At 37.2% G+C, this 14,874-nt stretch overlaps 1 protein-coding gene across 7 annotated transcripts in view; it reads right to left on the bottom strand.

Moving 5' to 3' along the window:
- The window catches only part of SCML2 (Scm polycomb group protein like 2), a 90,611-nt gene that overhangs the window by 39,696 nt on the left and 36,041 nt on the right, over positions 1 to 14,874 (bottom strand). For all 7 annotated transcript variants that reach the window (XM_027609138.1, XM_027609143.1, XM_027609144.1 and 4 more), the window contains one exon: positions 6,528 to 6,771. In XM_027609138.1, the coding sequence (XP_027464939.1) occupies positions 6,528 to 6,771 (244 nt within the window). The remainder of the gene's footprint in view (positions 1 to 6,527; positions 6,772 to 14,874) is intronic.

Here is a 14,874-nt window from a genome sequence, read left to right as displayed (position 1 = left end):
TTAATATTCAAGTCAATAAAATTAGTATTTCTGCACATTTTTAATGACCACAAATAGTGCTCGCTTCGGCAGCACATATATTAATGACCATAAATAACATTAAAAAGCAAATGACTGAGAAAAAAGTTTTTACTTTTATGACACCACACACCATACACAAAAATAAACCCAAAATGGATTAAAGACCTAAATGTGAGACCTGAAACCATAAAAATCCCAGAGGGGTGCACAGGCAGTAATTTCTTTAGCAACATCTTTCTAGATATGTCTCATGAGGCAAGGGAAATAAAAGCAAAAAAAACCTATTGAGACTACATCAAAATAAAAAGCTTCTACATAACAAAGGAAACAATCAACAAAACTAAAAGACAACCTACAGAATGGAAGAAGGTATTTGCAAATGACATATTCAATATAGGGTTAGTATCCAAAATATATAAAGAACTGATACAACTCAACACCCCCAAAAAACAAATAATCCAATTAAAAAATGGGCAGAAGATATGAACAGGCATTTCTCCAAAGAAGACATACAGATGGCCAACAGACACATGAAAAGATGCTCAATACCACTTATTATCAGGGAAATGCAAATCAAAACCACAATGAGATATCACCACACACCTGTCAGAATGGCTAAATCAAAAACACAAGAGACAAGAAGAGTTGGTAAGGATGTGGAGAAAAAGGAACCGTTGTGCACTGTTGGTGGGAATGCAAACTGGTGTAGCCACTCTGGAAGACAGTATGGAGGTTCCTCAAAAAGTTAAAAATAGAACTACCGCATGATCTAGTAACCGCACTACTGAGTACTTGCCCCAAAAATACAAACACACTAACTCAAAAGGATACATGCACCTTATGTTTATTGCAGCATTATTTACAATAACCAGATTATGGAAGCAAACCAAGTATCCACTAACAGATAAATGGATAAAGATGTGGTGTATACACACACACACACACACACACACACACACACACACAGGAATATTATTCAGTCATAAAAAAAGAATGAAATCTTGCCATTTACAACAACATGGATGGAGCTAGAGAGTAATGCTAAGTGAAATAAGTCAGAGAAAGACAAATACCATATGATTCACTCATATGTGGATTTAAGGAATAAAACAAATGAGCAAAGGAAAGAGAGACAAACCAAGAAACAGACTCTTAACTATAGAGAACAAACTGATGGTTACCAGAGGGAATGGGTGAAATAGGTGAAGAGGATTAAGAGTACACTTATAATGCGGGCGCCTGGGTGGCTCAGTCAATTAAGCATCTGACTTTGGCTCAGATCGTGACCTCAGCGTCCTGGGGTCAAGTCCTGCGTCAGGCTCCTCACTCAGTGGGAAGTCTGCTTATCCCTCTCCCTCTGCCCCTCCCCCCTCATGCTCTGTTTCTCTCTCAAATAAAATCTTTAAAATAAAAAAATAATTTTAAAAAAAGTACACTTACCATGATAAGCACTAAATAATGTATGGAATTGTTGGATCACTATATTATACACCTGAAACCAATATAACACTTTATATTAACTATACTGGAATTTGAAAAAAACAAATGACTAAGTTTTTACTTTTTTTTTACTTTTTTGACATTTATTGCTATGTGTAATAAATGAAGCACTCAAATCAACACAAAAGGTAACAATAAGAAAAAAGTGGGAAAAGGGAATTAGCAGGAAAATTATAAAGGGATATTAATGGCCACGGTATATGGAAAAAAAAATCCAACCTCACTAATAATTTAAGAAATGAAAATTTTAAAAACATTTTTTTAAAGATTTATTTGTCAGAGAGAAAGCGCGCGTGCACAAGCCGGGGGTGCAGCAGGCAGAGGGAGAAGCAGGCTCCCCGCAGAGCAAGGAGCCCAATGTGGACTTGATACCAGGACCCTGGGATCATGACCTGAGCCAAAGGCAGATGCTTGACCAACTGAGCCACCCAGGTGTCCCTTAAAAACATTTTTTTAATTAACAGAAATAATAAGATAATGCCCAAAGTTGACCAGAGAAGGAAAAAACCACTTTCACTCTCCTCTAAGGGGAATGGAAATGGGTATTACTTTCTGAAAGACAATTTGTCAGCCGTAGAAACATATCCCCTAACCCAGCAAACTTATTCTATGGAACTAATTAGAGATATGCAAAGATATATTCATCATATCATCTATGTCAAACAAAATAGAAGTTTGGCTAAATTATGGTACAGCCATGTAATGTAATACAACACAGAAATATAATTTTGTAGGGATATATTTTACATGGGAACACAATCACAATGTATTATGAAAAAGTAAGAAACCAGAATATGCAGAATAATCCCTTTTCAAAATAAAATTATTAATTATTTTAAAGTACAAATGTAACCTACAGCATGTTCTTGTTTAAAAAAAAAAAAGCCACAGGGACACCTGGGTGGCTCAGTCGTTAAGCGTCTGCCTTTGGCTCAGGTCATAATCCCAGGGTCCTGGGATCGAGCCCCGCATCGGGCTCCTTGCTCAGCGAGGAGCCTGTTTCTCCCTCTGCCTGCCATTTCCCCTGCTTGTGCTTGCTTTCTCTCTCTCGTTCTCTCTCTCTCTCTCTGGCAAATAAATAATAGAATCTTAAAAAAATAAATTAATTAAAAATTTAAAATTAAAAAAAAACGCCACAGATAAAAGCAAAAGTTCCCTTTACCACTCAACACCCCTTCCCAGATATAATTACTACTAAAGATTTGATATATAGCCTTTCAGATCTTCTCTATGTATGAATATACATACATCTATAGTTACACATAGAAATACATTGTTTTGACTTAATAGTATTACACTCTATGTATTTTGAGGGGTTGCTTTTTTCACTTAACACATCTTGGAAAGCTTTCATAGTAAGCAGGAATCCTCTCATTCTTCTAAATCGTTTTATATTACTCTAAAGAATAACTATACCACAACTTATTTCAACATTTCTCTTTTGATTTGGCCACATGTGTTCTAAAGCTATACGTATAAGACAAAAAGAAGAAAAAGCAGTACAAAGCCAAGTACAGATCAAACTATTTGTCATGGTTATCTCTGCATGCTTTCCTGAATTTTCTGCTTTGAGCATTTATTACTTTTTCTATTAGAGAAAAACATATTAAAATAATGAAAAATAATTTTAAAGCATTATGATTTTAGAATATATCACATTACATCTAAGAAAGGGTATTTTTATATTATAGCTGTCATTTAATGAATGATTATTGGCTAAAGTAAATGTTTTCTCTACTCAAAGAGTATTTCACCTTGTATAATAAGTACAGCAATAACCCTATTAATCTATGTAATGAATAAGCAATGCTTGGAAAAAAGTAAAAATGAATCATTTATGAAATATCTTCGGGTGAGTATCAACTAACAATCTTTAACCATACTTTTCCCAGAATTCCCAGAATGACTAAAAGAAGTTCTCTAAAACAGAGAGGAAATGATTATAAAAGGAATCTGAAAATCAGGAAGAACTGAAATGGCAAAAATGTGGGTAAATACTTCTCCCGAATTTTCTAATTATGTTTAACAGTTGAACAAAAACTATAACACTGTCTAATTCATTCTCAATGAATGTAAATATTTACGAAAATATTATGAATGATGGAGGGTAAAGGGATATAAATTGAAGTAAGGTTTCTAAATTTCACTTTAACTTGTGAAATGTCTAGTGGGGTAAAGGACAGAGGAAGCGGATCTCAGAAAGTACCCATGAAACCACATTTTTAAAAAAATGCCCTGCATCTATTTATTCAGCTCTCTAAATCTGCCTTTTCAAAGTAGTCTAGTAACCACGCTTTTACTTAAGACCACTAATGAGCTCTCCTCTCAACGCTTATGCTGTACTATCTTTCATCTCCTGTTGTTAGGGAAACCAACCTAGTAACTCTCCTACATTTACGTATACTTTTTCTCTTGATTTCTATCTTCTACTCATCCCTTATTTTTGTGTTTCTCAAAGTCTGGGGCTCAAACCATGTGCAATGGAAACACCAGAGCCCCACTCCAGACCTATTGATTCAGAACCCCTGGGTATGAGCTCCAGGGCATCAGCTTTTGAAAAGGTCCCCCCTCCCCGCCAGGTGATTCAAGTGTGAGAATTGTTTTAAATATTCACCCACCAGGTTCCGTCCTTGGTCCTTTTCTACTTCTACCTGTTACACATGCAAAATTAAAGCCACAACCAAAACTTCCCCCACTTACTGCTATCAATTGGATGTGTAAGCTGCCTACCATCCACCCCTCCCCCAGACAGCACCTATAATCCTACCTGACACACAGAATATTTATTTGAATGAGCACGATGGCTCTCAAACCTGCTTCGTCAACTAAGACCTATCTCTTCTGGGCTCCATACCTGCAAGTGCAGCTATCCAATGGACATGTTCACCTGGTATCTTAAAGTTACCCTGAATTAGTTAGGATTAAGTTCAGCTAACAGTAACAGAAAAACCTAAAAGAATAGTGGTTTATATAACACAGAAGTTTATTTCTCTCAAATAACAGTCTGGAACAGGCCAGTATGAAAATTCTGCTCCACAAAATTCTCAGGGATTTTGGCTCATTTCTGCCTTTCACTCCACTATGCCTAGAATATGGTCCCCATTTCATGATTCAAGATGGAACTCCACCCAAAACAAGCACATAACTAGCATCAGGATAGAAGCAGGAAGAAGGAAGACAGAAAGGTACATTCATCTCTAATATACTTCCTATAAGTAGAACATACTAGCTCTACTTTTATCCCATTGACCAGGACTTAGTCTCATGGCCATATATAACTGTAGGGAGGCTGTAAATACAGTCTTCATGGTAGGCAGCTGAATTGTGTTACTAAGAAAAAAAGGGATACCAGATAGTGTAGAACAACAGCATTCTTGGTCATGCATTCCAAAGTCACCATGTTCCAAACTGAACTACCTCATTTTCAGGGTAAACTGTGTGATTTTATACCTTTGTGAAGTGTCCACCCTACCTTTATCTCTATTCTGCCTGGCAAACTCCTTCTCTCTTAATACTCCCATCATGTGTCTTTCTGTTAAGCATTCCTTTACCCAACCGCTTTTCCCTCCAGCCTAAACAAACTGGATGTCTTTAGGCCACTTTCATATCTAGCACACGTCTCTATTTTTGCACCGCTGATTCTGTATACATACATATTTTTTTTTAAAAGTCTATTCTTCCATTTATCCCTCTAACTCCTTGAGGGCAGAGACTGCCTTAGTATCATACACACAGAGATCTGGAGCATATTAAATTTTACAAAAATCGGCCATTAATATCTACTTCCTAGAATTATAGCAGCAGGGAACTGGTAAAATACGTCCCTAATAAAAAGGACATCGCGGTATGTAGTATTGTAATATAATGGGATGTGTTAAAGTCCCAAATCAAAAAAGATTCTACCAGCAGTTACAAGAATATGGCTGTATGCTTTTATCTAGCCACTGCTCTCATCCTACACACATTACTTACATATTTTCTACACTCATCTTTTTTTCTGGTATAAATTTTAGTTGGATAAATTTTTAAGTATGTTTACATTTGATTCTACTAATAAGTTTATATTTAACTTAAGCCAATAATAAGGTTCTATGCTTAGATCCCACTTAAATTTCAGCAGTTATTCCATCACAGAAGACCGAGTTAGGCATGTGTAAGCTCTTGGAAGACACCTAAGGAACCACAATATTTTGGTGATTTTTTTCTGAAAGAAAATATCTAGACGATCATAGAATTCAACTTAGGAAGCACAGCATTACAACTGATAAACACCTGACTATAATAACATGTTAATCTATGATGGTTTCCACAGTCTAAAATTTTCACTGACACAGGTGCCTGGGTGGCTCAGTCGGTTGAATGTCCTACTCTTGACTTCAGCTCAGGTCATGGTCTCAGGGTTATGAAATCGAGTCCCATGTTGGGCTCAGCGGGGAGTCTGCTTGAGATTCTCTCCCTCAGCCCCTTCCCCAACTCATGCACACGTTCTCTCTCTCTCTCTCAAATAAATAAATCTTTTTTAAAAATAAAGTAAAATTTTCACTGACAGGGAGATTTTACTTAAGACTATCAAACTATCAATTTAACTTGAAAAAACTGACCAAAATTGTGCAAAATACATATAACAGTTGTTATGCCTTACCATTTAAAAACTACCTTTGAGATATAAACAATGGAATACTATGTATAATTTTAAATTGAATATCAACTATAAAGACAGCTAAGCACCCCAAAATGCTTTCAGTAACAAGGCTTCAATGGTCCAAGTGTGACTTGTAGCTTGCCCATATTCTCCAATGTGGACTGTCAATTCAGATTATGATGCTGAGTTGGCCCTCAAAAATTCTAATCCTTGCCGTCTCCTACCTTCAGTTCTCTAGCCTAGGCAGTGCCCTCCCTGTTCTGTCTGCTGTTCCAGCTGAGCAATAAGTCCTAACCTCAGTGCCAATAGCAGTTAGACCTAACTTTAATAAAATAAAAGAACATGTAGTTACTTATTATCTTACCATGAGTTCCAGGTGGTTGTAATACATCTCCTGTCAGGCGACACCACCCAACTGGGAAAATATCTCGACAATCGTACTTGCACCAGTAATCAAAAGCTCCACTCCAGCCATCAAATGTGATATAAACTTCATCTCCTCTAACATCTCCAATAGTTGCAGGGCAGATCAGATAAGGGTTCTTTTTGTCTATAGCTTCAAGTTTCATTCCCACTTTAAAATTATTTAGAGGTGGCTTTGGTGGTTCCTACCAAAACATTTTTAAAAAAAGTTTTTTGTTAAGATGTAATATGAAGCATTTGTTCAACTGTATCTCACAACTTTTAGCAACCAAAAATTAAACTCCATGTTTATCAATTAAATACAGGAAGAAAACAGTTCTCAAAGGTCTCTCTGAAACTCTGCTCTACATCTCACTTACTTTGGAGCAGAGCCAAGAACCTGGATGGAAACAAAACCAGACTGATAGTAATTCATTCATTCATCTAAGAAATATGTGTTATATAGTATGTACCAGAAACTTAGGATTAATTAGTGAACAAAAAATAACAAAGATCCCGGCTCTGGTGGAGCTTACCTTCTAGTGGTGGGTGGTAGTAGTGGTTGGGTGTGGGTAGGGGAAAAAGAGAGAAGCAATCAACAAGAAATTTTAAAAGAGGGAATCAAACAAACCTAATAAATGTATAAATTATAGGGTATGTTGAAAGCTGGTAAGTCCAAAGAGAATGAACAGCAGCAGATATTATCTAAAAAAAACAAAAAAAGAAACCACATCCAAGTATAAAATGCAGACACAAGAACATGAAAGTCATATAGTCTGGGGTCATTTATGATATCCAATCCAGAAACCAATATTAAAAAAGCATCCTTTAGTTATAAACATTTAAAGCATGCAAATAGCTAACAGGATTCTTAAAAGCCTAAGTACTATGTTAAAAGCAACACCTTTTCTTTCAGTTTGCTTTTTATCCTGGTAAATAGCACCATCATCAGCCCAGTCATCCAAGCCAGAAGCCTGGAAATAGTCCTAGGCCAGGGGTTATCAGCCCAACTAAACATCAAAATCACTTGGGGCCACACCCCCAAGATATTGATTTAATTGGTCTGGGGTGGGGCCCAGGCATCAGCACATTTTAATTCCCCAGGTGATCCTAATGTGCATCCAAGGCTGAGAACCACTGCGCTAGACACATCCTTTTCCCGTAACACTCACATTCAAATACCAAGACTTGCCAATTCTATCCCTTAGATTCCTAGGATAACATTAAAAGTTAACCTTCAATTATTTAGTATAAGCCAGGCACTGTTCTAAATGTTTTTCATATATTTAATTCTCACAACCCTATAACGTCAATGCAATTATTATCCCCATTTTATAGATGATAAAACTGATGCACAATTGCCTAAGAATATACCAGAAGTATCAGAGCTAGATTTTAAACGTAGGCAGACAACTCCTTGGAACATCCTACCACATTCACCTGCTTGGACAACTCCAACTGATCCATTTCAAAGCCCAGCTCTCCTGGTCTCTTTAAGGCTTCCCTGGCCAACTCCTGCCCACTCCTACACCCCCTCAAAGGAGGTGCTCTTGCCTTCAACTGCAAAAGTACTCTTGAAATGTGTTTACTCCTCTGAGACTCAGGGATTCTCAAAAGCAGATATATCTTATTCATATTGTTATTTCCAGAAGAGTACTCAACAGCAAGATCTTTTTAAAAAAAAAAAAAAAATGAATTAACCAAGTAATCACCTGAAGAACAGTAAACAAGCTTTCAACTAATTCTTTCACCAAGATACAATTTAAAAACATACTGGTAGGTTGATTCCTTTTTTAAAATGCCCCCTTTAAACCCATCTCACTGTCCTGCACTTTTCCAGTGATATCCTTTATACCCTTGAAGTCTTAAAGTTCCTTAATTATTAGTCTTCAAAGTCCTTTTAATTACATAATCTTAATTTGGTTCTTAAAAAACACCCAAAAGTCAGCAGGGCAAAAGTTAGCTTGATCAAAGATCACAGTTATTTGATAAACAAGTCGCTGGTAAGAAGCAGAGTTACTGCCACTTCATGAAGGGGCTAAAGGTCAACTAATTGTTACTACATATGGAAGGAGAAAAGGGAGGTGGATTTAATAAAAGACAACTCTGGCAGGTGATAAACTTGTGCTGCACATTCACAGAATAGAGGAAATATTCAAGGCACACATAAGGTTCCTAGGACCTTACGCTATCATATAACCAAATAAGAATAAGACTTTCTGTAGCAAAGCAAACTAAATTCAAATGGCAAGACACATTTTCTGCTATAAAAACAGAATTAAGACAGGAATGAGCAAGAAAGAAAATTTTAAGATTCAAACTATAATCTAAAAAGATAACCCAAATGTAAGAGTATGTCATCAATAACACTATTAGCTGATAAGTAAAAAAAAAAATGATTATGGACAAAATGAAATTTATTCTCTAAGATTTTCATACTGTTTATTAATTCTTCTAAATTTCATGAATACTCTATCAAAGTTACTTACATCAGTATAGCCATACAAACATATATTAACAGAGCTCTGGAAGAAAACAAACATATTGATTTTTAAAAAACCAAAGGAACTGCTCCTTTTTCATAAATAAATGAAAGGGTTTTATCTCAAAACAAGCTACCTCTAGATTTAGATAACTGGCAAAATGGTTCCCTCTGCTGTCCACAAAAGGTAATGATATAAAGTAGCTTTTAAAAATATTTTTAAAGAATGTTTTAAATGTCATCATCAGTTCTTGAATGACTTCCTGAATACAGAGATATAATTTGTAGGGGTGCCTGGGTGGCCCAGTAGGTAGAGCATACAACTCCTGATCTTGGGGTACTGAGTTCAAGCCCGACGTTGGGCGGAGAGCTCACTTTAAAAAAAAAAAAAATATATATATATATATATATATATATATATATATATATATATATATATATAAACGCTCTTTTAACCCCTCTCCTTGCCCACCTACCTACAATATGCTTCTCCTTAAAGGCTATTTCTTCTCATATCCCACAGACTCTGAGACCAGTGTGAGCATTATCTGCATTACCCCTCTGCCTGCAATATTCTTACCCTTGTAACCTCATGGTTCCTTCTCTCCCTTTCTTCAGATCTTCACTCCAATGGCATCTTCTCAGCAAGACTTCCCTGGCCAACCTATCTAAAATGTCACCCACCCTTTTCCTTAGCAGGTACAACCATCAAACATAATATAGACTTTATTTATTTTGCGTGGTTTATTATGCATTTCCCCAGCTAGGAGGCAAGCTCCATAAGGACAGGAGCTCTTCCACTGCTTTGTTTATGGCTGTATTCCCAGAGTCTACTCCTGACCACAGACTCCTATCCTTAACTTCTACTTCCTTACTTTTAATCAACTACTTCTTTGACCTCATCAAAAATTCTAGTCCTTTAAGCTTCATTTATTTATTCACAAATATTTACAAAGTGCCTACTAATGTCAGACACTACTGAAGGCTACTGATATACATTAAGTAGCAAAATAGACAAAAATCCCCCCCTTGTGGTATTCACATGCTTAGTAAAGAGAAAGATGAGAAACACCATAACATAAGCAAAATATATTCTATGTTAAAAATGATAAGTGCTATGCAAAACAAGAAAGTAAAGCAGAGCAAGGGCGATCCAGAGAAAAATGTAAGGGAGGGGTTGTGCAAAACTTTAAATAGGGTGAGGAGCCTGGATGGTGCAGTTGGTTAAGCGGGACCAACTCTTGGTTTCAGCTTAGGTCATGAGACTGAGCCCTGTGATGGGCACCCCACCCCCTGGCACATGCATGCGCGCGAGCTCTCTTTCTCTCTAATAAAATCTTTAAAAATAATAATAAATAAATCTTAAAAAGACATACTTTATTTTTTTTAAGATTTTACTTATTTGAGAGAAAGAGAGAGAGAGAGAGGTGAGGCGTAGTGCACGAGTGGTGGGGGGAGGACAGAGAAAGGGAGAAGCAGATTCCCTGCTCAGCAGGGAGCCTGATACGGGGCGCGATTCCAGGACTCTGGGATCATGACCTGATCTGATGGCAGATGCTTAACCGACTGAGCCACCCAGGCGCCCCAAAAAGAAATACTTTAAATAGGGTAATCAGAACAAGCCTCATATGGAAGGTGACATGTGCACAGAACCCTAAAGGTGATTATTAACCACGCAGTTACCTACAGGAAGAGTATTCCAGGCAGAGAGAATAGCCAGGGCCAAGGCCCTAAAGCAGGAGATGTGTCCACATGTTCGAAGAACAAGGAAGTGAGTGTGGCTACAATTTAGTATGCAAGTGAGACAGCAGTAGGAAACAAGGTTAGAGAGAGAATGAGGGGTCATATGGAGAGCCATGGAGGCCACTATAAGGACTCTGAGTTTTACTCTGAGTAAAATGATGAGTCCCTGGACAATTTTGAGCAGAGAAGTGATATAATCTCATTTCTGTTTTAAAAGGAATATTCTGGTTACTGTGTTGACTATAAACTGTAAGGTTATAAATAAAGAGGTCAATGAGGAGGCTACTGAAGTAATCTAGGTGAGAGATAAAGGCAACTTGTACCAGCTGATAGCAAGAGAGATGTCAAGAAGTAGTTGGATTTTGAATATATTTTAAAGGTAACGCCCACAGGATTTCCTTATGGACTGGATGTAGTGTGTGAAAGAAATCATCACCAAGGTTTTTGCCCTGAGCAATTGGAATAACAGTTACCACTCCTTGAGATGGGAAAGGCTGCAGGCAGAAGTTTGAGAAGTCTATTGGACATCCAAGTGGGGATGTTGAGTGGATATTCAAGTCTGAGTTGGGAACAAAAAGTCTGAATTGGAAATACGGATTTGAAAGTCATCTGCATATAAACTGTATTTAAAGCCAGAATTACATGAGAACACCAAGGAATTAATACAGATCAGAGTTTCTCAATGTTGGCACTATTGCCATTTGGAGTCAGAACATTCTGTTGTGGGGGCTGTTCCGTGCATTGTAGGATATTTAGCAGTGTCCCTGGTCTCTACCCACTAGATGTAAGTAGCACCCCCCCCCACACACACACAGCTGTGATGAACAAAAATGTCCCCATATACTGCCAAATGTCTCGTGGGGGGCAAATCGCCCCCCTTCCCGGTTGAGAACCACTGACAGAGATAAAAAAGTGAAGGGGACCAAACACTCTAACATTCTATAAAATTCTTTCACATCCAGGTTACAGAGCATCATGTCACCCAAAATCGACTTATCCCGCTGTCATTTTATTATCTCCAAACCTTAATTCAAGATCACCATGGGACACCTGGGTGGTTCAGTCAGTTAAGTGTCTGACTCTTGATTTTGGCTTAGGTCATGATCTCAGGGTCACGAGATGAAGCCCCACATCAGGCTCCACACTGAGGATGGAGTCTGCTTGAGATGGTCTCTCTCCCTCTGTCCCTCCCCCTGCTCGTGCTCTAAATAAATAAATAGATAGACAAATAAATAAAATCTTAAAAAATAAATCACCATCCACTTTACCTATTTATACTTAGTTGCTGAACGCTGCTGGAGAAAAGTCCCACATGTTTATTACACGTAGTACCGTTTATTTAGTGTTCATCCTTAGCTAAACCCTCCAAAATATTGTCATGTGTCCCTAGGCCATTCCTTTTCCCATCTCATACAGCTGTTGTTCCATTTACCATTCATTTTAAGACAAATTTTATGTATCCTCATTATATGTTTATTATTTTGCTAACTTTCTTCTCAACCAGAGAGTAAGTTCTCTACCCCAGTGCTGAACACAGTAGACATTCAATCTATGTATGAATCCTTCCCTCCAGCCTTTGTCAGTCTCCTATTTCACAGAGTAAACTGAGGCTATCAGGAATGAACTCTATCGATATTCTGCCCCCAAAACTACAAATTTAACTCAACCTGAGGACACTTTTCATCTGGTCATTAGTTCTTGCTAATGTAACCAATAAACTTCCTATCCACCAAATAGTCAAGAATCAGCTTTCCTCTCAACCGACCTTTATTAAGTACCTGATATAGCTACTTATACATCATAAAGGTGAGTGGGTATTTCTCAAGGTTCTAACCTTGATACTCCCCTTTTCTCCTTCTAGGTATTCTCTCTAGACTAGCTTACTCATTCTCAAGGCTTCCATCGTTACCATTTAAACTAAAAACTGCCATATCCACATACCCAAGCCAAACCTTGTTTTTAAGTTCTGAACACTGTACTTCCAACAGTCTGCTAGTAGTCATCCCTCCTCAAATTTTCGTGAGGCACCTTGGCATGTCCAAAACAAAACCCATTTTCTCCCTCTATATGTATTCATCTTCCTGTATTCTCCATCCTTTCTTCATTTAACAAATAAGTATGTACCAAGACCTATGACAGACACCAAGAATACAAAGACATTAACTGTTCAAAAGGAACTCACAGTCTAGGAAGAGACAATGAAAATAATAATATAATCCAATTCCTATAAAGATTGAGATATGCGCAAGGTGCTAAAGAAGCATAAGAATAGAAAGGGGGAATCAGGGAAGATACATTGGAGGATTTAATGCCTAACTGGAAACTTAGCGTTAACCAGAGATAACCAGCTCGAAAAAGGAACATGGTATCGACAGGCTATCAGAAGCAATTTAGAACATAAAATACAAAGCAAAGAGTGGCAGCCATAATCCAGATCACACAGCACCTTAAAGGCCATATTAACAAACTTAAACTTCATCCTGAGTGCAACTGGGAACTTCAAGAGTTTTAAGCAAGTGAATGATGTGGTTAAGGCTCCTATATCAAATATTTCTGGCCGTTGTGTGGAAGGATGAAGGTTAGAGGCAGTTGTAAGGCTAGCTGAACAGTTCAGGCAAGAGGAAAGCTTGCACAAGGGGCAGTGGTGGTAAGGTTAGAAAGAGACATGAGAAAAAATAATTAGGAAGCTAAGTGGGTGGGCCTTCCTAATTAAATGGATATTCAGAGGCCACAGTCAAGAAGGAACAGTGATTTAAGATGGCTCTTGGCAAAGTTTCAAGCTTGGCTGAAAGAGCACCCACAAATCAATGAGTAAGAACAGAAATCCAACAGAAAAACAAGCAAAGGCTATAATCAGGTAATTCACAGAAAAATAAAAGGCCATTAAACACATTTTAAAAGCTCAGTTTCACTGGTAATCAGTTCAGTGCAAATTACAGCAATGAGATACCATCCCCACCCCCAACTCCCCCAGAAAAAGATATATAAAATTTTTAAAGATCAATGATATTTGATGCCAGTGAAAGTGTAGGAATAGAAACATCTATACAATAATAGTAGAGCATAGCTTGAAACACCCTTTGGGGATGCAATTTAATAGTATATATCAACACTTAAAACACACATTCCCTTTGAACCAAAAATTCTACTTCTACAAATGTAGCCTTCACACTTATAAAGAAAGCTCTAGATTATAGATGACTTAAACAAGAATATGGACACAACCTAAACATCCATCCTTAGGGACAGATTAAACCAATTATGGTAATCCATACCACAGAATAGTACAACACGACCTAAAATACATATGAAGCAAAATGGAAAGGTTTCCAGAATATACATATTTTAAGGGTAAAAATAAATCACAGAACAATATTCACAATATATTCAAATTTATGTTTAAAAAAATAAAAGCCCATATATGTCTGTGAATGCACAGAAAAAAGTCTAGGAGAACACAAATAAAACTTCTATTTGGAGAGGAGGGTAGAAAGGAGGAAAGGATGGGACAGAAAAAAAGACACGCATTTTTTACTCTAGCTAAGTGCATATTTTGATATCCCCTCTCCAAACATGAATTACTTTCATAATTTTTAAAAATGAAAAACATAATGCGTGTGACATGTGGCATGTAACCAGCTAACAAAGCAATCTGATAATAAGTAAAATAAATCCGATGTCTTTTCTAAAGCCACAGCCCAAGCTAATAGTGTTTAATAAAGACTACTACTAAACATCTCTTTTGTTACTATTCTCACCTATGTTTTACACATTGCCCAAAGGGCCTGTGTCCCTTGCTGGGAGGTGGTAGGGCAAACCCACTTTCAGGCACTCTTGCTACTCAAAGCAGCACTAAAGAAGTTTTCTTTGCAATGCAAGAATCATATTAATTGATGTTTTACACATCCTTATGTCTTTAAGGTTCTCTAAAACCTTTTAAAACCTTAGCCAAAGCAGTCTTGAAAAAGAAGAACAAAGCTGGAAGTATCACAATCCCAGATTTCAAGATATACTATAAAGTTGTAGTAATCAAAACAGTATGGCACGGGCCAAAAATAGACACACAGATCAATGGAACAGAGTC

This window comes from Zalophus californianus, chromosome X (assembly GCF_009762305.2).
Source record: "Zalophus californianus isolate mZalCal1 chromosome X, mZalCal1.pri.v2, whole genome shotgun sequence".
Lineage (NCBI taxonomy): Eukaryota > Metazoa > Chordata > Mammalia > Carnivora > Otariidae > Zalophus > Zalophus californianus.
This window is presented reverse-complemented; position numbering and strand designations above follow the sequence as displayed.